The 22,352-nt window shown below is 37.6% G+C and overlaps 1 protein-coding gene across 1 annotated transcript in view; it reads left to right on the top strand.

Annotated features, from left to right (window-relative positions):
* The first annotated feature begins 4,143 nt into the window (after positions 1-4,143).
* Positions 4,144-22,352, top strand: part of LOC107755465 (neurotrypsin-like) — a 42,313-nt gene continuing 24,104 nt past the window's right edge. The window contains exons 1-6 of the mRNA XM_016572255.1: positions 4,144-4,504; positions 8,127-8,169; positions 16,676-16,918; positions 18,507-18,645; positions 19,074-19,252; positions 21,614-21,761. Of these exons, the coding sequence (XP_016427741.1) occupies positions 4,445-4,504; positions 8,127-8,169; positions 16,676-16,918; positions 18,507-18,645; positions 19,074-19,252; positions 21,614-21,761 (812 nt within the window). The 5' untranslated portion in view covers positions 4,144-4,444. The remainder of the gene's footprint in view (positions 4,505-8,126; positions 8,170-16,675; positions 16,919-18,506; positions 18,646-19,073; positions 19,253-21,613; positions 21,762-22,352) is intronic.

Below are 22,352 nucleotides of genomic sequence, written 5' to 3'. Positions count from 1 at the left end.
TGACCCATACTTGGAATTAGTGCTCTGCATTTAACCCATCCAAAGTGCACACACACAGCAGTGAACACACACACACACCTGGAGCAGTGGGCAGCCATTTTTGCTGCGGCGCTCCCGGGGAGCAGTTGGGGGTTCGGTGCCTTGCTCAAGGGCACCTCAGTCGTGGTATTGAAGGTGGGAGAGAGCGCTGTACATTCACTCCCCCCACCTACAATCCCTGCCGGTACGAGACTCGAACCCGCAACCTTTGGGTTACGAGTCCGACTCTCTAACCATTAGGCCACGACTTCCCCACTTTTGACTTTTTTAAAAGTTTGACAGACTTTTAAGCTGCTTATGTAGCCGAATCTGCGCTGGTATGAATGGGCCGCCTCCAGTTTCCCCTTTGTTTTGCTTAGGGCTGGGAATCGATTCCAAAAACAATCGATTTCTGAAGAATCGACTCCTCATTCAGAGCCTTTTTCAGTTCAACAAAGCTTATCCCCCTCTATCTATCTATCTATCTATCTATCTTGTCCTGTCCTGTCCTGTCCTGTTCTGTCCTGTCTGTCTGTCTGTCTGTCTGTTTGTCTGTCTGTCTTTTCTATATATCTCAAGCATATTTAACTGGTAATCTCAAAGCCTTAATGGAGCAAATCAGTTTCAAACTTCTTTAATGTGAAACAAAATTGATGTTTGGTACATTAGCAAATGTTGTTGAGATCCTCCATTAACAGAAGCCTCAATAAGGCTGCTCGCATCTTCGACAGCATGCACCACTTCAAACGCTATTTTACAACGTCATCCAGAGTGCCTGCGGCAGCCAACGCTAAACGTTCTGCTGTTGTCCCACTGCCAAACTCTGGGGAGGGATACGGATAGAGCAAGCCAGGAAGTCTGAGTGTTTAAGTATTCAACTCTAAATATTTAAATGAATAAAGAAATCTGTGTCATGTTGGAAATTTGAAATGAAATTTATAAATGTAAAACACACAAGGTTTGTCTTCTTTTTTATGTGTATGCTGAATGCTAAATTTGACAATAAACATAACAGAGTTTAATTATGTATAAAAAAAGCTCCAAAACATGATGCAATATGACTGGTGTATTAGTTCAGACCTGTCTAAATAAGCCAGATAGTTGATTTAAATATCTAATACTAATACCTCACCTTCATGCTTTGCTCTTTGGTGTGATTTGTCACTTGTATTCATTGCCTGAATGAATAGTTCATAAAAAAATGAAAATGCTATCATGATTTATTCAACCAGTAACACGTTAACTGTCAATGAGCAGATACAGTATTTAATCTTTGTTAACATTGGTTAATAAAATTACAACTTGTTCATTGTCAGCTCATGTTAGCTCAGGTCCATTAAGTAACATTAACAGATACAACTTTTTATTTTAATAGTTTATTAACTAAGATATAAACTAAGATTAATAAATGCTTAAGGAGTGTTTCCATAGTTAGTTAATGTTAACAAATAGAACCTGTTAAAGTTTACCATTCATCCTTGTTCCAAACTAATATTACTTTATTTTTTTCTGTGGAACTTAAAAGGAAATATTAATGCTGCTCTTGACCTTCACAATGAAAGTGAATAGTGACCTGTCATTGTCAAGTTAAGCCTCAAAAATGACAAATAAGACTTAATTAAATATGTACATATATGTGCATGACCTGGAATAGCACTTGGGTCTAAAGGCCCACTTTTATTTTAATTCTTGTCACATTTTGGTGCATGAGATCCACTGGTCATCATTCACTTTCATTGTTAGAAAAATATTCTTCAACATATTATCTTTAGTCTTCCATGGAACAAATAATACACAACATAAGGGTCAATTTTTTTTTGAAAACTATTACTGTAATAACTGTTAATAGTATGTGGAGAAGAAAAAAAAGAGAGTCTGATTCCTTTATTCTTTCTTATCTGTTTCCATACCAACTGGGTGGAGATTGGCTGCTTTAGAGGGGGTTAATGGAACTGAGAGCTGATGCCTCTGGGTAAAGACAGTTATGATAGTCATACAGAGCCCCTAAATCTGTGTGTGTGGATTTTTGCGTGGCTGTATAAAAAAAGAAAGACTTTGCAAAGCATTATGACTCACAGATGTATTTGTTGCCAAGATAAAACATACATCTCTTTTAAAATCATCCGTTTTAATGTCAATTCTACCCCCCTTCATGACCCAATTTTACAGAGAGCACAAAGACTATTGTCTTTTAAAAATCCTTAAGTGTGCTGTTAGAGCTGGAGGTACTGCTGGCAGTTTAACCATTGTGTTGCCATGACAACACCGCATCCATCAAAGCGGTGCACCAGTAAAATTCTTGTTTCCCCCATTACAACCACAGATCATCACGGAGCAGGTGTCTCTGTGGCACAGAGATATAACACAACTGTAAAACACGTCAGTGCCAATGATCAGGTCATGAGTGTAGTAGGAGAAAGGGAGGATTGAGAGGGTAATGTGTGCATGCTTGTGTGGGTGCGAAGACTCTGTGGGTGACTTTGCATGCCACCAGCAGAAGGTCACTCATGCTGGGCTTCCCAGCTGTAGCTTTATTATTATGAGCAAACATGAAGCAACTAAATCTATTATGCTCTGCTCTATTTGTTTTTATTGAAAGTAATTGAACTCATGCCATCCCATAAATGCTTTAGAATAAATAGCTGTGGCTGTAGAGTGGATGGATATATACAGTGGGTACGGATGGTAGAATATTGTTTTTCTTATAGTTTCCATGTGAAACACTGCTCAGATGTAACTTTCTAAAATCTTACATTTTCTGGAAGTATCCATAAACTACAAAAAATCCTTTTAGGTGTGTTTTTTCAACTACGGAGTATGTTAATCATAATAATTTGTGAGGAAAATATTCTGTTCTTCCCGTCTAACACCCACACAAAGAATTCATTTTCTTATTTTTCTCCCCTCTAGATCTTTTCTGCAGTTTACCTCTGCTGGTTTTATTCAAAATCCCTCCGGGTCTTTTTCTTTTGTGATGATTCAGACCTCGTATTCACCTCTCTACTGTTGCGTGTAAAACAAACATTTGTTGAGGAAAAATAACTTTCTTATGTTTATGCACATTTAGAGGTTAAACGTACAATAATACAAAAAAAGGGAAAAAGGCTTTTAAAATAATCTCCTAACAAAGCAGATTATTCATTATAAAGGTTTTTGGTGATTACAAGCTTTAGGATTGAAACCCCCAATGTGAAAGCAAAAGACAAGAGTGGGACAAACAAACTCAATGCATAAAACCCTGGAAGATCTAAAAGTCATTGTGAAGAGGCTAGTTATTTAAAGATGCTGTAAGTGTTATTTGTTTATTGACATGAAATGTTCCTAGTACCTGTTAGGCCCCTGTATCACTAAAACAGGTGTCCTGAGCAATCACACCAGTCTCTGTGACATCCTTAGGCTCTGTGAACAGCAAAAAAAGTTTTTTTTTTCTTTCCATCAAATGATATATATGCCATATTGTAAGTTGTTATTCTCTCAAATCTTAGCATCCAGCCTTGCTCTCCATGGAACATTTAGCTGAGAGATGAAACAATTGGTTTGAACTGGAACTGTTCAATTAATCAGTTGATTTGACTCACAAAATCGATCTGAATGATTCTCTCAACTCATGATTCGGTTCTAAGATTCTGACTCAACACTGAACAACAATCAGAGAATAATTACTTATTTTAGTTCTTCACAACACTAATGCATGGCTCAAGTGTTTGAAAGTAATAACCATTGTGACATTTTACACTTTTACACTTTGTAAACTACAATGATAAAAAATGGTGTTGAAAATATTTTCACTCAGCAAATACATTTCACGAATAATTACAAAGAAACAGCAAATAAATAACACATTGAAATAGAAACACTGAAATTAGTATTTTCTTGTAAAGCGTAGCCACTTTTCGGAATTTTTTTTTTACCGTGTACCTCATTAGTTATTTCGGTCTGTAGGCCTATTCGCGAAAAAATAATATTTCTCTATTATTCCACTTAATAATAATAATAATAGTAATAACTGTTTATTTAGACACGTTTCAAAAATTGTTATATGTTATTTTTAATTTATTATTATTGTCATCATTATTGCTAGGACTGCACTAAGGCAGCAGTGACGCCCAGTTTGTTGGCTGCTGGTTCATCAGTGCGGCGCGCGCGGGGTGTGTGAGCGCTTGGAGACGTAGCGCTGCGCGTGGGTCGCTACGAGGGGTGTGTGCGTCCGTGACACTACTCCACAACACCGATTAGGCATCATATATCAACCTACGGCGGGTCACGGAGCATCGCATCACTCACCCTGGAAACCAACGCTCTTAAACGGCATCCGCGCAATTCTACCATTCAATCCGTTTGAACAGCGCTCATTCGCGAATACACCCTGCTCCGGAGGTGGCTTTTAATACCGGACAATGACTCTGACCCATAGCCGGAGATAGGGATGGATCCAAGAGTGTGGAGGATGCTCGCCCTGCTCGGTGTGTTCGCAGTCTTGCTGGAGGTAAGATGCGCCTTTAGGGCTGTTCAATAATAGCGCGGAATAAATACACCTAAATGGCTTTATTACAATTGCTATCACCATGTGTGCTTTTAGCGTGTTCTTATTTGTGTTGCTTTAAGCCACTAACATTAATGCAGCATGATTTCAAAGTGCGCCTTTTGGCCAAATCTAGTTCAGCATCTTATATCTGTCATTGTGCAATAAAACACTCACATGCTGTTTAATGGATTCAAGCAAAGCCACCTCCCTCTAATAGAGGATCTGACATGCTGTAGGGAGGAAATGTCGCTTAAAAGATACACGTTAAACATGGAGATGGAGAATTATTAGATGTTTACATTCAGTTATTTAATAACCTTTATTTGTTTTCTGTTTCCATTATGAATGCACAGATTCAGAGCTTGCAAACCACAAGGATTCAAAAATACAACACATTGACCCATATTCTGCTGTAAGACTAATGAGTTTGATGAGCGTGCTAGAACAAAATTATTGACCCACACGCATAATGGTATTTCAGGGGACGTGGAGAAGAATTCAGTATTAGGATTGTTTGAAAAGAATGGCTGATTTCTTGGGTAATAGAGCTTATCTACACTCAGGAGTCTCCAAACTCAGTTCAGCACAGAAGACAAAGAAACATCCAGTTGTGTAAGATTCAGCATAAATGCTTTGAACAAGATTTTCATTGTGGTACTAAACCGTTCCTAAATGGCTTTTTTTGTTAGCATATCATAAAGAAATTTACAGAGAAAGGCATCAGCGTTATTCAACAGCTAGATAATTGTACCTTCATCTCAGTTCACTTCCACTACAGAGCTGGAGTATCTTCACATCTGTTTGGGGGGTGAAACAACAGCACTATGGGAAGGAATTAATGAGTAATATGCCTGCCGTGCTCCATTAGAGACTTTATGCTCCTCTTGATTATGAAAATTTTACAGCACCAACAAATCTTTTGAAGGGCTATGCTCTTGAGATGGTGTCATACACCGGATTGATTTTATATATCTGCATGCAATTCGCAATTAGACTCCTGCGATACAAAACAGCAGCACACCGGATGTGTGCTATAGGCTAGAAATCAAGGTTGTTGTGTGCCTTCTTGTGTTTGCAGCTGTCAGTAAGACACACCTGGTCATATGTTCACTCATCTGTGCTATACTCCATTACCACAAGCTGTTTCTTATATAGGTGTCATTTGAAATGGACAGCCGATTGTGAGTTTGCTGTTTAAATCAAGGATTTTTTTTTTGATGTATATTTTGCTATTTTAGGGACAGGAACATAATCAAGGGCAGCGTCAGTCTGGCCTCAGTTGCTGCTGTGGAATGAGAATGACAGATGCAATTATGGCCGTAACTGACCTGAGTGTGTTGATATGAGCGCAAATATCAGCGCGCATAACTGGAGCTTGTTATCTATAATGCAATTAGCCTTGCTGGTGATGCTAGATCCCCAGATCAGTTTATTGGTCATAAATGAATGAAGTAATCAATAGCATGTTTTCATCTACAGGCATGTTTGAAAAATGACTGTGCAGTGCAGGATAAAAACAAAGGGGTTTTAAAGGAATAGTTCATCTAAAAATGAGAAGTTGCTTAAATTTACTCCCCCTCATGCCATTCAATATGTAGATGAATTTGTTTCTTCATGGAAACAGATCTTGGGACATTTACCATTACATCAGTTGCTCACCAATGGATCCTCTGCAGTAAATGGGTGCTATCAGAATGGGAGTCCAAATGACTGATTAAAACAAAACAATAATCCACAAGTCCTCTATCCATAATATTGCTTTCTGCAGTCTTGTCTAAATCAGAAGAAATATGCACATATCACCCACCGTTTACAAGCGAAAACAGTTCTGAACAAATATGTGGGTGGATTTGATGTGAGAGGACAACAGGGGATGGACTTTTTCACTGGAGTAGGCATTATTATGGATTAGCGAGTCTTATTTTGGCCAGAAGTGATTATTTAAAGTTAAAATACTTTAATGATGGATTTGTTTCTTACAAACATGCAGCTGTGTGCTTCACAAGATGTTAATTGATAACCTGAAGTTGTGTGGATTACTAGTGTATTATTGTGAAGTTTTAGCTGTTTGAACTCGCATTCTTTATAGGAATAGTTCATTCAAAAATGAAAAATTCATTTTATTCCAAACCTGTATTATTATGTTTTTTTGTTGTTGTTGTGGAACACAAAAGAAGTTTAACAGAATGACCTGCTCTCTTCCATGCAAAGAAAGGGGTGTCAAACTCAAAAAGTGCTCCATATGACTCATGCTGTATATTTTCCTATATAAGTCCTCTGAAGCCATAGCTCTGTGTGAGAAATGGATTGGAATTTAAGTCACTGAAAATCTTGTATTGAAAGCATTGCTTGACAACCATCAAAACTCACTGTCATTGTATGGAAAACAGCTTGGGCTTTCTGCTAAAAATAACTTCTTTTGTGTAGAAAATCATACTAGTTTTGAAAGACATGAGGGTGAGTAAATGATAACAGAATCTGTATTTTTAGGTGAACTATTCCTTTTTTTGGAGAACTGGTAAACGCTATAAAAGATATGTTCAAATATTCTTATGGGTCAGTGATGAGTGCTAGGTCAAATTTAGGATGACAAGCTTTATGGTTTCTGATGCTCAGCGAAAAATCAGTTGGGAGAACAGAGTCCAATTGGTTCTGGAAAACTCAGACTGCAAAACCCTTTACAGCCGTTTTCCTGCCTCGCTGAAATCGCTCATTGCATTTCAAGTCACAGAAGCAGCTTTAGTTACTTACTGCTGCCACAATGACGCTCTATCAGCAATCCTCAGATTTCTAGGGTGTACTCAACCTTGACAGCTACCCAAATTTTAGCTGAATGGTTTGAAAACCAGTGCCAGATTTAATTAATGTATTAGTAGCTTGATTTTTCAGCTAAATATAGCTTGTAACACTTCAAAGAGAAAGGAAAACTTGAAATCGCATCATATGACCCCTTTTAAAGCATATTGTTTTAGCATTGTTTGCACTGAAAGTGTTTGTGGAACTGTTAGTGGTTATTAAGGGTGAGCAATTGTGTATTCACCAAATATCAATAACAAATTAATATTGTGAAGATAATGTATTTTGAGCAATTCATTAGGTCTCCTAAAGAAACTTAAAAAAATTCATTTCATGATTGCATGGTTCCTCTAATTAAAAATAAATCACCCATTAAAGCCACTTCATATACAGATTGAATTTAAACCCCATTTCCATATCTTCCATATCCATATCTTATTCGCATCCCAGTCCTGTCTTTCATTGTAAGACAGCAGTTACTTTTAAAGATTAAAATACTAACTCATCTGCTAATTGCGCTTCAGTTGCAGTGCAGAAATAAAATGTCAGTTAAAATATTAACAGATATTATCTTGCTTCCCTGTCAGAAGTGACTCTCACAGCTTACTTTGAGGCAGGCAGAAGGGTAGGCAGAAACAGAACGTACCGCTGTTCAAATGTGTCACGTCTAAGAAGATAAAACTTCACTTAACCAGAAAAACAGACACTTTAGTGTTCTGAACAAATCAGTTCATAATTCTGTCATCTTTCTGCATTTGAACTCGTTTCCCTTTTTCCCTCCCTGCAGGTGAATGGTGATGACAACTACCTGAATGCAGTGCAGAATACAGGTGAGTAAATATACGAGTCCTCTCTGTTTTAGATCCCATTTTCACCTGGTAAAGAAAACTGGTAAAGCTAAACCAGTTGGGGTTGCCAGTGGGGGGACTAGTTCACCACAGATGTACGGTCAGAGACATATATATAATTATTCACTGTATTTAGAAGTGCCCACGATAACAATATCGTGCATATTCATTACCGTGATATATCGCATTACCGAATACTGGCACAAGTCTATTTGACACACCCACCAAACAAGAGAAAACGCATCTCAAACCCCGTTGCACACCGTTGCACACCGTTTCCAGGAAACATGTCGTTCAAACCGGAAACCGTAGCAAAACGGTGCACACCGGTTTGAGCTTGAACTTGCCCCTGGTATTAACATTCATGTCTGAAGATCCTATACAGGATCCAAAACATTTTGTGATCACTCAAACCACATTCAAAGGTGGTCAAAAATGCATGGGACTCCACTGCATTTGTAGTGTAAATGCTAATCAATCCTGTTGAGTCTCGGATAACATTAAATAACTGGCTTCTTATCTGTCAACGACTGTGCTAAAATAAGTTTTACATTTTGTTTCTGACTTAACAGAGAATAATTGTTAAAAAATAGAAACACTTATGAATAAATTGTCTGGTGAATGCAGTGACAGATAATTTGCTTTGCATAAATGCATATGCTAAATGAATTCATGAATAAATGTAGATCATAAAGCATCTTAAGTTAATTTTGTACAAGCATAGTACAAAAATAACTCCGCATTTTGCTCAGAACGTCATTTGTGATAAGAATCAAATTCAGTGTTTGAGAATATATAGTGTACAAATGTTGCTGTGCTTTACCAGTATGAAACTCTAATGAAGGAAGTCATGAAATCAGACATCCTACATTCAAAACACACTATAAAAATTTAAATAAACCAAAGATTATTTGGAGTACTTTTTACAATAAAATCCACTGTTTGCCGTGAAATTTCCTAGCAATTTCTGGATGAAAATTGTTTCTACACCTACAGTATTTTTTCAGAGATGGTGTATGTAAACAATGATGTATAAATAGCAATGTGTATCATCTGGCAAACTGTGATTGGATCACCCCAAACAGATCTGTTAAATTGCTTGAGGAGCCATTTTGACATTTGATGTATTTTTTCCGAAAAATAATATTTTTTTGTTGAAGAGATTGCCTCAGCTGCCAAAGCTATGAACATGAGTTGCACCTTTTTAGTCGGTTCAGGTGTTATTAGGAAGAGAGACATTCTCTTTTTAGAGAACATTTATTGACAAAAATCTAAAGAGTCTGAAAAACATGAGTCATCAATATTTTGGTTGAATTTCCCAGAAAATAAAGATTATACATTTTAAAAGTGAATATCTACTAAAGGTCACTTTTATCATCTTTTAAGAGTACACTAGCATACACTGTAGAACAACGCAACAAAATGTTCATTTCATGCTCTATAAAGACAACATAGACTTTGTTCTTTGTATCTTTCATGCATTTACAGAGATGCATAAAAAAAAAGAAAAACAAATGCTTGTTTAGAGTTACATTCTAGTATATCTCATTCTGTCAATTCTGCCTGTGTTTGTAATGAGCCGATGAAGATGGATTTGCGATGGGTTGTCTTATATAAATAATTCATAAAATGGATATCGCCAATAAGGCTGGTTAATAAGGACATTCGGCCTGTGTTGGTGTCCCATCTTTCTGAACTCTGTCAGATTTTCTCCCTCATCTCATTCTCATATACTTCGACAGCGTGAAATTCCCCAGTACCAGTCCCAGAGTGCTAATGACTGTCAGCGCTTTGATGTCACTGCATCAAGACAGATAAACAGCCTGGCCTGGACCAACCAATCAGACGGCTTTATGGTGCCGGCAACGGAAAGGGCTTACATTGAGCGATTTGGTTTTCACTTCTCAATGAAAACATAAACTGTGCCAGAAGCATCCCTCATACATCAAAAGAAATGGGTCAGCTTATAATTTTATAGTTCCCTTGAAAGTTACGTGGTTAGGTTGCTACCTAGATCTATAGGAAACATGTCACAGTGGTGGTTGGAGATGCTTGGACCAAATAAAGAAAGTTATTTTGATATGAGTTATATCCTACGACACAACGTGCAACGATTGCATGCAGAGTCTTTGTTGTGCAACACGGAATGTCTGAAGCTTTGTACATGAAACAGTTGCCATAAGAGACCTAATTTCTGTTTTATTTTGCAAAAAAACCTGCCAATGCTAATGTGCATACCCTGATGCACTCATGTCGCTTCCTGTCACCCATTGGTGCCCCACCATGCATCTGCTCTCATAGTCGCTTAACATGCCAAAGCACGTTATGTGAACCGTATCAAATATTCATTGTGGTGGGGAAATGGATTATTTGGGGAGGGAGAATGAGCTCTCCTATGGCGCAGAGTTGAGAGCGTGTGCGTCCAAGTACACCATACGGATGCTTTGTGTAAATTACTTGATTTCTGGTGCCATTCGTTCTGCCAGTGTGCTTCCATTAGCTCGGAGCGGCACAGAGGGTGTCAGTGGCTGAAGGTGAATGAATCCCAGCCAGACAGCTCTAATACAATGCACTGTGTTATTTATTTTTCTTATTATTATTTTTAACGATTTTTTAGGCTTTTTTTTTAGCACCCACTCTTAACTGCATATTGTATAGAAGTTCTATCATATCTAAGCTGATCGTTTAGATTTGATTGCCTGTAGGCTTGATATTTGCTTTTAAAATTGTTTTTTGTTGTGCAACGAAATTGAAATTCTCTATGGATGGAAGACATGTTGGATGGCTCTCTTTGTGTTTCCCAAGATTTGATTGAATCACTTGTGTCCTTTATTTTTGATAGTTGACTCATAAGGTCATACTTTAAAGGGATAGTTCACCCAAAAATGAAAATTTGATGTTTATCTGCTTACCCCCAGGGCATCCAAGATGTAGGTGACTTTGTTTCTTCAGTAGAACACAAATGATGATTTTTAACTTTAATCGTTGCAGTCTATCAGTCGTATAATGCACGCACGGGGGTAAGCAGATAAACATAAAATTTTCATTTTTGGGTGAACTATCCCTTTAAATAATTCTTTTTAGAAACGAGCATCAAAACATCACAGAAAAGACTCTCTCAGCCTGTCTTCCTCTTCAGTGCAAATGTGCCAGTCTTTGCTTTCTCAAACAGCTTTGATGTTTCATCCCCCACCTTATGTTAGATCAGTGTGTTTTTGGTTTGGAAAGGAGAAGAATGTCAGTATAAGATGATCTCACAAGTGTTGATCTTTCAAGGAATGGCTATTTGTGAATGAGCTGGATGTGTTGCATTATCAGATCCATGGTAGAGCATGCATCCTACATGCATCTCTCTCTCTGATTCCCCATTGTTTCCCTTCCCCCAACCTTTTCCATGTTGTAGGAGTCATTAACACCTGGGGATCAGCCATTTTTCCTTGCATCGCAATGGAATGGGATCGAAATGTCTGAGCCTTTGCTGAGTAAGCAAATGGTGCTGGTCCTGATGCTCTGACTCCTCTGTTTTACACTCTTTTATTACCTGACCTTCCCTGTCATTCCTTTTAAAATTCTCTCTGCTTCTTTTTTATCACCAAATGAACTATTCCATCATGCAGAAGATATCTATCTCCTCTGTTCTCTTTTATGAAAGGATTTAAATGTCAGAAGAATATTTCAGTCCTAAAGGGATAGTTAATGCTATCATTATTTACTCATCCTTATATCGTTCCAAACCCGTAATGTTGTTTCTTTCTGTGGAAGAATTGTTTTTTAAAGAATCATAATGGAGATTTCCATATAATGCCAGTTTATCATGACCAGGGGTTGTAAAATTCTAAAAAGAACAAAAAGCATGATAAATGCACCATATATTCTAAAAACCGTATAAAATATGGCACCTATTGTGCAGGCTGGATGTCAATAACATCAAATGTCAATGATCATTGAGTGTTTCTTAATGTCATGACATCAAAACTGCACCATAACCAACAAAAGCTGCAATATAGATGAAGACGATTGTCATGTTTATAATAAATAAAAACTTTCATAGATTACATTTATGGTCTAATTTCTATTTACTAGATAAAGTAGATAAACTAGATCAAAGAATCTTGGAAGAAATGTATTACAATTTCCACAAAAATATTAAACAGCTGTTTTCAGCATTGATAATAATTAGAAATGTGTCTTGAGCACCAGTTCAGCATATTACAATGATTTCTGAAGAATCATGTTTTTTATTTTATTTATCCTTTATTTTACCAGGAGAGTCCCATTGAGATGCAAATGCATGTGACATGTGAAATGCATGAGGATGCATGTGACAATGAAGACTGGAGTAATGGATGCTAAAAATTTAACTTTGCCATCACAGGAAGAAATTATATTTTAAAATATTAAAATAGACAGCCGGTATTGTAAATTGTAATGTTGTTTCACATTATTACTGTATTCTTCATCAAATGCTCGCAGCATTGGTGAGCATAAGAGAATTCTTTCAAAAACATTACAAATCTTACCAACCCCAATGTTTTTTTTTTGAATAAATTCTTTATTAGAGTTATGCTTAAAACAAGATTGCCAATGGGTTAAGAAAAATAACCTTAATTAAAGAAATATTCTCTGAAAACCAACCTAATTATCTGACACAATTTTGCTTCAAGTAAATTAATCTTGTTTAAAAGGATGTTTCAATACTTTACTGTAAAACGAGACAAAATACTAATTAAAATGAAAATGAATGTAAAAAATCAAATGCTTTTTATTCTGTGTCACTCTCTACGGGTGAAATATTTTTCAGTTTGTTCCAAACACTTTATCGACAGCATTATGGCGTTTCCTGCCCACACATCTTTATGCATCCAATTAAGCAGAAACGCAGAGAACGATTTCCCTGAGGTTGGCACAACTCTTTCTGAGAGCGCTCTCCGTCATCCTGTTTTAATATGTCTAATTCAGCTCTGCCCTGATTGCAGTGGGTCTGTCTGAGCTTGCAGATGGAGACATTAATCTACTGCTGCTCTTACACACACTCACTCACACGCGCACACACTGTTCCTTGGTAATATATGTTTTTCTGATATCACTTGAATGCAGACAGCCTGGCTCAGAAAGTGCAGTCGTATGAGTATGCAGACAACGAAAAACTGCAGACGTGCCAGTCATGACTGTGATTAACAGCCTGTTCTTTTTACTGTCAGTGATGTGTTTTCAAAGGCAAATGGAAGGTGGAAGACCCTTCATATCTACAGGGCTTTCTGGTGACAGGCTGGGAATGACATTCTGCTGAGTCATGTAGTGCTGGATTCTGGGACTTAAAGAATTGTGGGGATTATGAGAAGCAAAAGATCACAGTCTCTCCATCCTTCCCTGACTGTCTTTGGGTCCAACTCACAACAAAGTTCCTCAAAAATTGCAGACAAACATGGAAAATCTGCTGACATCTCTCAGAGGCTTTTTTGTGCAATGTCTGCAGCATTTCACAGTCCATATGGACCTCACCATCTAAACTCTCCATGAGTGCTTCCCATAGTTCTGCTCTCTTCCCCGCCATGTGTTCAGTCTTCCGGCGAGAGATGCATCAGCACAGTACTAAACTCAAACGCTCAAGCCCCTCTTAGCAAAGTAAAGTTTCCCTGAGGTTGGCACAACTCTTTCTGAGAGCGCTCTCCGTCATCCTGTTTTAATATGTCTAATTCAGCTCTGCCCTGATTGCAGTGGGTCTGTCTGAGCTTGCAGATGGAGACATTAATCTACTGCTGCTCTTACACACACTCACTCACACGCGCACACACTGTTCCTTGGTAATATATGTTTTTCTGATATCACTTGAATGCAGACAGCCTGGCTCAGAAAGTGCAGTCGTATGAGTATGCAGACAACGAAAAACTGCAGACGTGCCAGTCATGACTGTGATTAACAGCCTGTTCTTTTTACTGTCAGTGATGTGTTTTCAAAGGCAAATGGAAGGTGGAAGACCCTTCATATCTACGGGGCTTTCTGGTGACAGGCTGGGAATGACATTCTGCTGAGTCATGTAGTGCTGGATTCTGGGACTTAAAGAATTGTGGGGATTATGAGAAGCAAAAGATCACAGTCTCTCCATCCTTCCCTGACTGTCTTTGGGTCCAACTCACAACAAAGTTCCTCAAAAATTGCAGACAAACATGGAAAATCTGCTGACATCTCTCAGAGGCTTTTTTGTGCAATGTCTGCAGCATTTCACAGTCCATATGGACCTCACCATCTAAACTCTCCATGAGTGCTTCCCATAGTTCTGCTCTCTTCCCCACCATGTGTTCAGTCTTCCGGCGAGAGATGCATCAGCACAGTACTAAACTCAAACGCTCAAGCCCCCCTTAGCAAAGTAAAGTTGTTCAAACTGTTCAAAAGTTTAGAACAGCGCCACTAATAATCTTTCCGACACATTATCTAGCCATTCACAGCGTGTATGATGTTGTTATGGGAGAAATGCAATTTGATCCTGATTTTCACAGTGCTACAACCCCAAAATTGAGTTAACATAATCGAGTTTGAATTCTGGAAGACCAGCTCTGATTTTACATCCAGCTACTGTATGTATGATCCAGGCACAATCGTGTGAGGACTTCTGTTTACTTTTTTCCTTATGTGCTTAAATATCATCTTAGTGATTTTTCTTTTTCACTGCTGCATTTAGCTGCTCACTGGGGTTTGTAATAAACCCTTCTTTGAAAAGCTTCTTTGGAACATTATGCATTGTGAAAATAATAGCTGTATAAAAATGAATTTTATTTATTTATTTATTTATTTTTTGCATGGTTGAGTAGCCCTGCCCACAGTGAAATCTCATTGTTTAAAAAATCCTGGTCTATATTAAACATCAAATATACTCAATTTGGTTGTGATTGTGCCATGCCACACATATTTTTTTCTTTCAGTTTGGACAGACAAATTACTTGTCACTGGAAGCTTGTCAGTTCGTACCTGCTGGGACTTGTTGTAAGTGACAGTATAATTGCTAGCCATAGCAGATGTCTATCTGTGAATAAAGCCTTGTGATAATTTTAACTTTTGGGTTAAAAATTTTATGTAAAAATGTAACCCAACAGCTAGGTTAGTCCATATTTGACACAACGTTGGGTTGAAACAACCCAGCATTTTTTAGAGAGTAACGTGGAATGGATTATTTATTTTATTATTTCAGAATGTTTTCTGAACATTCAAAGGTTGTCCAGTATTTTTTAAATGCATTTCTTCTTGGTGAAGCGAACGTTAGAGAATACATTAAGGGAATTTTCCATTTTAGCATTTTGCAAACATGGGAACCATTATGGGAGCCTTGTCTAATCCCTCGTCCTTTATGCTGGAAAAGGAGGCTGAAATAGGGATCCAGATGTCCACTTTCTCTCTCTTTTAACTCTCCTGCCCAGGGCAGTCAGGAATCAGTGCTCATGGCTTTGGAGGAGATGTAGAGGCCAAGTTGGGTGTTCCGGAGAGATAAACAAAAGGGCCGCAGTTAGATACAAGATGCTGGCAGAAAAGCCATATTGACAGATTGGCAATTTATACAACAGGGATTATTATTTTGGACTTTAACGACAAAAGGGGATTTTAGGGAGGATTTTGGTAGATAGTGAGTGCTCTTGGAACTAAACCTAAACTTTTTTATTTTTTTTGCATGCAGACTAACAGTTACTTCTTCAAATGTCACAAAACTCGCAAAATAAATCACAGACAGAGAGCTTTTCAGATTGACATCTTTTTTTTTTTCTGGCAGTACTGTATGTTTTGTTGCTATGGCTTTGTTCAGGCAGACAGGAAACAGGTTTTTTTGTGTTTTTTTTTTGTCTGACCAGGAAAAGCACATGAAATACAATTAAGTTATAGGGTTTAAAATCTGATTAAAATTATTTTTTTTATGTCTCAGTTTTTCAAGTCAGAATGTCAAGTTCACTATTGTTTGAGATTTACAGAGATGCTCATTTTCCTCACTCCATCCTAAAATAGGCACAAAATAATTAATGTTTAATATTAATAATATTATAATATTTTATCCCTATAAATATTCCTAGAATATGTAACATTCACTTTATTTTGAGTAGTGAATGAGTGGAATCAGTGGTTTTGAATACATTTCGTTGTAAATGAATCAAATTGTCACTCATGTTCTCTTTTGCACCTCATGTGCTCATGTGTACTCTTCTCTAGTTCAGCATCACAGCAAGATGTCATGATGGACATAAGCAGAGACTAAATGTTCTCTTTTCTGTCATTTTTTTTTCCCACACTGACTGCTACTTTTTGGTTGTTGAATGAGAAATTCTCTTGGCATCATGCTGACTCTCATATTATGTAGATATTGACTACTGTCTGAATAAATGAATCAGACATCATCACTTGCAAAATGCCAGTGTGAACTCAACAGACAGCCTTAAAGATGGGATTTAAAAACTAAATCGGATTTATGCACAGTATAAAATCCTTTTTCTCTTTTTTCCCCCCTCAGTTCCTCTATCCTGCTCCGAGGGCTTCACTGAGCTGGGTTATTACAATGGCACCGTTTCTCAGACCGACTCAGGTTCACCCTGTCTAAAGTGGACCGAATTCCCAGATTACGTGCAGCAGTATCCAGGCAGGGGTCTTGGAGAGCACAATTTTTGTCGAAATCCTGACCGTGAGTCCAACCCATGGTGCTTTTTCAGACAGAGCTCAGGGGCCATTGGCTGGGCCTACTGCGACTGCCACCAAGGTGAGTACTACAGTGTTTCATTAAAAGTCTGCTATGTTCCACTAGTGAGGTAATTCAAAGAGTATTGTTGATATATTTGTAATATCATTGTTTTATAATATTCCTTAAGGCGGCGTCCCACTTGCCAAGTCAAAACAGCCTTTATTTTATTTTATAATTTTTTTTCAAAAATCTCACCCTTTTCTGTCCGAGATCCATCACAATCACTGATAATCTGTGGTATGAAGAGCAATCTACAGATTGTTTTGGCAAATCAATGTGAAACTCGCCAAAATAACAACAGAAGTAACAGCATTTCACTTCTACCGCGTGAATCCCTTCAGATTTTGCTGTGGAATATTCATGCACAGCTTCAATGAAAAAAAAGTACATTCAATAAACAACCCTCAATGTTTTATTTTATTCATTTTAGTGTCTGCGAATTCTAGAAAAACACAATCAGTGTTTGCAATATGCGGCTTTGCGTCTGCTGAGAAAAAAGTTTGGGTCAGATCCATTAACTCATCAGGGAGTTGAGCCTCTGGGGCTGTTAACGCTTCCCGCAGAGAGAAACACAGGCGCTTATGACTGAAAATCAGCTAGTGGGACGACAGCCTTAGATGTTAGAATATTCTAACATTCTTCAGATGATAAATATGTGCTTTAATACCTCTTTGTGTACTGTTGTCCTACTTTCTTTTCCGTCTCTTGGAAGAATGTTGTTTTGCATCAACTTTATATCTAGAAATCAATGGTTGACATTCTTGTGAAGAATATTCTGTATATATCTCAGAAAAATTAGAAAAGGTTTATTCGTAAAGAAAGAAGAAGCTTGTATAAAAAGCATCTTTGCTTGCAGTAAAGACAAAGGGTGACTGTGACTTTGCTAAGTAGGACATGCTCCTGGATCAACATTCTGTTCCTGTTATCAACCAATCGCATATTACTGTTAGGTTTAGGGCTGGGATTAGAGGCATGAATAAGTTGATAAGAACAAAGTTTTTGATCATAATTTGCCTCTGATTTTAGGAGCTTATGCCAATTATCTGAAAAAAACGAATCGGACCACTAATAAACTATATGGTACATCTCTGTAAAGAAGCTGTACTGTTAAAGGGATACTCCACCCCAAAATGAGAATTTTGTCATTATTCACTTACCCCCATGTCGTTCCAAACCTGTAAAAGGGTCTCCTATGTGTCTCTCCGCATCACCGTAGCGCCATTTTGGAGAATATCCACTGACCGCAAGCAGCGTACGCTCTTCTGTGTCAGCCGCGCCACAATCTCACAAATCTCATAAATAAGAAAAAACTGGCCTTGTCTTTTCAGTAAGATTTTATAATTTACTGTTAATTCTTTTTTTTTTTTTTTTCATTTTACTGTTAATAAAAATTTGTGAGGAGATAAGAATGCTGGTTGTAAATAAGTTTATTTAGGGGTTTTCTTGGATGTGGTCTTTTGGGCGAGTGCTGTAAGCAACCACCCTGAACTCCCTAGAAATTACATATCAGTAAGCTAAAAAGAATAACTGAGAACAACAGCTTAATATAATAATAATAATAATAATAATAATAATAATAATATGTATTTATCTCTCACTTGTTCAGGAGCAGTAAGGTTAGCAGGAGGTTCATCCTCAAAGAGTGGCCGACTGGAGGTCTATCTGAATGGCCAGTGGGGGTCGGTTTGTGACACACACTGGACAGATCGTGATGCCAGTGTGGTTTGCCGACAGCTTGGACTGAGGTATGGTTATTTCTAATTAGGGCTGTCAATTTAACATATTAATTTAGTACAATTAATTAAAGAGAATGTGAATAATGATGCTTCGACTGAAACACAAGGTGATGTTTGAATTATGTTTTTATTTGCAATTCATTTGAATAATTAGTAATGTAATTAATTTGATAACATTCAACCTTACTTTATTTGACAATCTGTGAGTATCAGATCTGATTTTCCACATATTTATGGATCTGTGCCTCTCCGTGTGGTCAAAGCAGGGTTACTCATTTGTAAATTTAAGTGATTCATTAAAATTCACAGTGTCTTAATCTTTACTATATCTATTTTTGATTTAGCCTTTGTTAAATCATCTAAAAGTGGGTGGAAAGCCTGACGTCACTGAACAGCGGATTAGATAGCTTCTTAATATTTCTTTCCGTTTGTTGTAGTGAGATTGGCACGGCTCTCCAGCACTCATATTTTGGCCCCGGCTCCGGGCTTTTTCACTACGCCCGCCTTGGCTGCCGTGGTGATGAGAAATCCCTGCTGGATTGCAGAAGCAGGAAGTTTGTTACGAGTGACTGTAACCATGGAAACGAGGCCGGAGTGGTGTGTGCACCACCTGAAGGTCAGTGTGCTTTCTGTGAGAGTGAAGCTAATGACCTTTTAAGTGACAAGTGAAATAAACACTCCTGCATCTAGATGCCCTCGCAAAACCATAGAGCTGCCGTGAAACAGAAAAAGTGCTTTTAAATAGCATACAAAGATCATCAGGGTTATTTAAAGTCTGGTTTCGAGAATTCAGTTTCCGCCTCTGTGTCTGCATCCTAAGTGAACGACGCAATACGCAACTAAGATTGCTCCCATTATAATCAACAAAGCTGTCTACAAGTGCTTATAATGTGAGCGTTTTGTTTTTTTCATGATGTGTCGTGCTGCACCTCGTTGCTTGCTTGCAGTGCAGACTGGGTGTAAAATCTGCTAATTAAATTACATTCAGTGTCAGTTTTAGCTGTTCATTTACTCTTTTTTTTATAATCTTGACGTAAAGCATTACAGTATCAAAATAATGTCATCATTGATTGATAAAATTCTATAAACAAATCCCCTTAATGCTTTATTATGCTTTCAGCTGCTGATAAGAGTAGACTATTCTCAGCTCTATTCAAATGACTATTCAAGTGGACTATTCAAATGAATTACATAGATTTTTACAGTGGACCAGTAGTGCACAACACAACGAAATCTGCACAAGACAATGCAAACAAGCCGCAACACAACAAAATCTCCACAACACAACGGAAACAAGCCACAACACGAAATTAGCACAACACAACAGAAACAAGCTGCAACACAACAAAATTAGCTCAACACAAAGGAACCAAGTCGCAACACAACAAAATTAGCATAACACAAAGGAACCAAGCTGCAACACAACAAAATTAGCAAAATACAAAGGAACCAAGCCGCGCAACACAACAAAATTAGCACAACACACTGGAAACAAGCCTCAACACAATGAAATTAGCACAACACACTGGAAACAAGCCGCAAAACAACATGAGCACAACACAAAGGAACCAAGCCGCAACACAACAAAATTAGCACAACACAGCGAAATTACTGGGCCACCGTAGATTTTGCCCTAAAAACAGCACTGAAGATCTAAAAAAGTGTCTGGATCTGCTCATGACTTGTGACACTATGATTTTTCTTGAATGCTGTGATATAAATATGAAAAATATGATTAGACATTGCTGTAATTGTCGGTTTCTGCACATTTTACTCTAAAGCCGTTTGAAAAATAATCTTTATTATTTATTCCCTGGTCACCCTGCATTTTCTAAAAGTGGCCCTCGGGCGACATCATTTGAGTATGTCTGATCTACATGAATACTAAGACAGAAAACCGCAGGGTGTGTGATGGAACATCATGAGGATGATTATGTTATCTTTGAATTGCCGTTATTGCTGCTTCTTTATCCATTCATATTGACTTATTAAATTGGTGCTTACTGAGATTAGACATTTTATTTTTAATGAAACATTTCAGTGGGGGTTTATACTTTCTTTGGTGGAATCAAAGGAGCCATACTTTCTTTTGTAGAAAGGAACAAAAGGGGGAAAACACGAGAAAAGAGGTTGGAAAGCAAATCAATGGCGTCTGAACTCATGATTGCCTGCTGAGAGCTTTATTGAAGACACAATCTGAGGACACACGGACAGATGTGCACTGTGCTGGGTTACCAAGACAGCAAATGATGTATAATAGTCCTTGAACTAAAAAAATGGCTGCATATAATGTGTTCCTGATATGAATTATTATTATCATATATGAAATATTACCAGCAACTGTGCATATATCTGATTGTAGTGGGTGGTTTTGTTTCAGGTTTTGCTTCAGTTGAGGAGCCAACACATTACCAATTGTTCATTGTACATAATTATGATGATACAATTATAGAACTGCATTGCAATTGAATATATTTGATTAAAAATACAGTAAAAACAATAATACTGTGAAAAAATATTATTAAAATGACTATTTTATATTTTAATATACTTTAAAAAGTAATTTATTCCTGTGATGCAAAAGCTGAATTCTTAGCATATAAAATCTGCATATATATATAATAGGCCTACTGGTTAATGGATAAATCTGCATATATATATATATATATATGCAGATTTATCCATTAAACAGTACGCCTATTTAATGTAGCCTGGGTTGTATTTTTCTTTACTTTTATTTTTATTACCTAAAAGTTCAGATTTTATTTTGTTACCCTAACTATGCATAATCATATGGTTAATTGTATTTGCATTGCATTGCAATGGCTCTATTAGAGAAGACCTGCAACCCACTAGTTAAGAACCGTTGGATTATTTCACAGAGAGAGAGAGTAATGCAGGCAGAGCATTTTGGTTGTCACTACATTTATTGATGTGTTTGTGGCTTTGGGTCATGATTCCTGGTTTGCCTGCTCAGGTAATGGACCGCCGCTGCGGTTGGTTGGTGGGGAGGAGGACTTTGAGGGACGAGTTGAGGTCTTCCATGATGGGCACTGGGGGACCATTTGCGATGATCAGTGGGATGACATGGATGCTGAGGTGGTCTGCAGGCAGCTCGGACTGGGGTGAGTCCATTCTAGAACTAATACATCAAATACTCGTCATACACACCCTGTCATAAATATACAGTGGATGGTTTCAGAGTAATACATCATACTTTTAACTCCTACCTTTTCTAAAATGCCTTTTGCAAATATCTTGGCAAGGTTTTAAAGAATCAGTAGCACATGTTGTCTTTTGTGAGGTATTTTCATTCCTGAGTGCTCTTATCTCGATGAGAGGAAGATTGAATTATTTATTTTGCGCTGTTGTATTTTTTGCTCTCATACACCATCTCCATCATGTTGTTGTAGCAGTCGTAGAGAATAAAGACTGTGAGATGGCACATCAGCGCAGCCTCACGCCGCTGCTGCAGAGATGATATGCACGACTTCAGTTACTGCAGCATTAAAGCAACTGAATGATGTGTTTGTCGGTTATAGTTAGAACATGTTAGCTTTCAAATGAATCTGTAGTAAGAAGCATTTTAATGGTCTGTGTGTGCCTTTTTGTGTGATACTGTACTCATTGCTTCTCAGGGCCTCTTGAATTCCCACTGAATATAAGTAGGGTTAAGGCTGGTCAGCACCTGGATGGGAGACCACCTGGGAAGTTTA

The sequence above is a fragment of the Sinocyclocheilus rhinocerous genome, unplaced genomic scaffold (assembly GCF_001515625.1).
Source record: "Sinocyclocheilus rhinocerous isolate Xijiao unplaced genomic scaffold, SAMN03320098_v1.1 scaffold140, whole genome shotgun sequence".
Classification (NCBI taxonomy): domain Eukaryota; kingdom Metazoa; phylum Chordata; class Actinopteri; order Cypriniformes; family Cyprinidae; genus Sinocyclocheilus; species Sinocyclocheilus rhinocerous.
The sequence above is the reverse complement of the archived record's forward strand: the minus strand, read 5'-3'. Positions and strand labels throughout refer to the sequence as shown.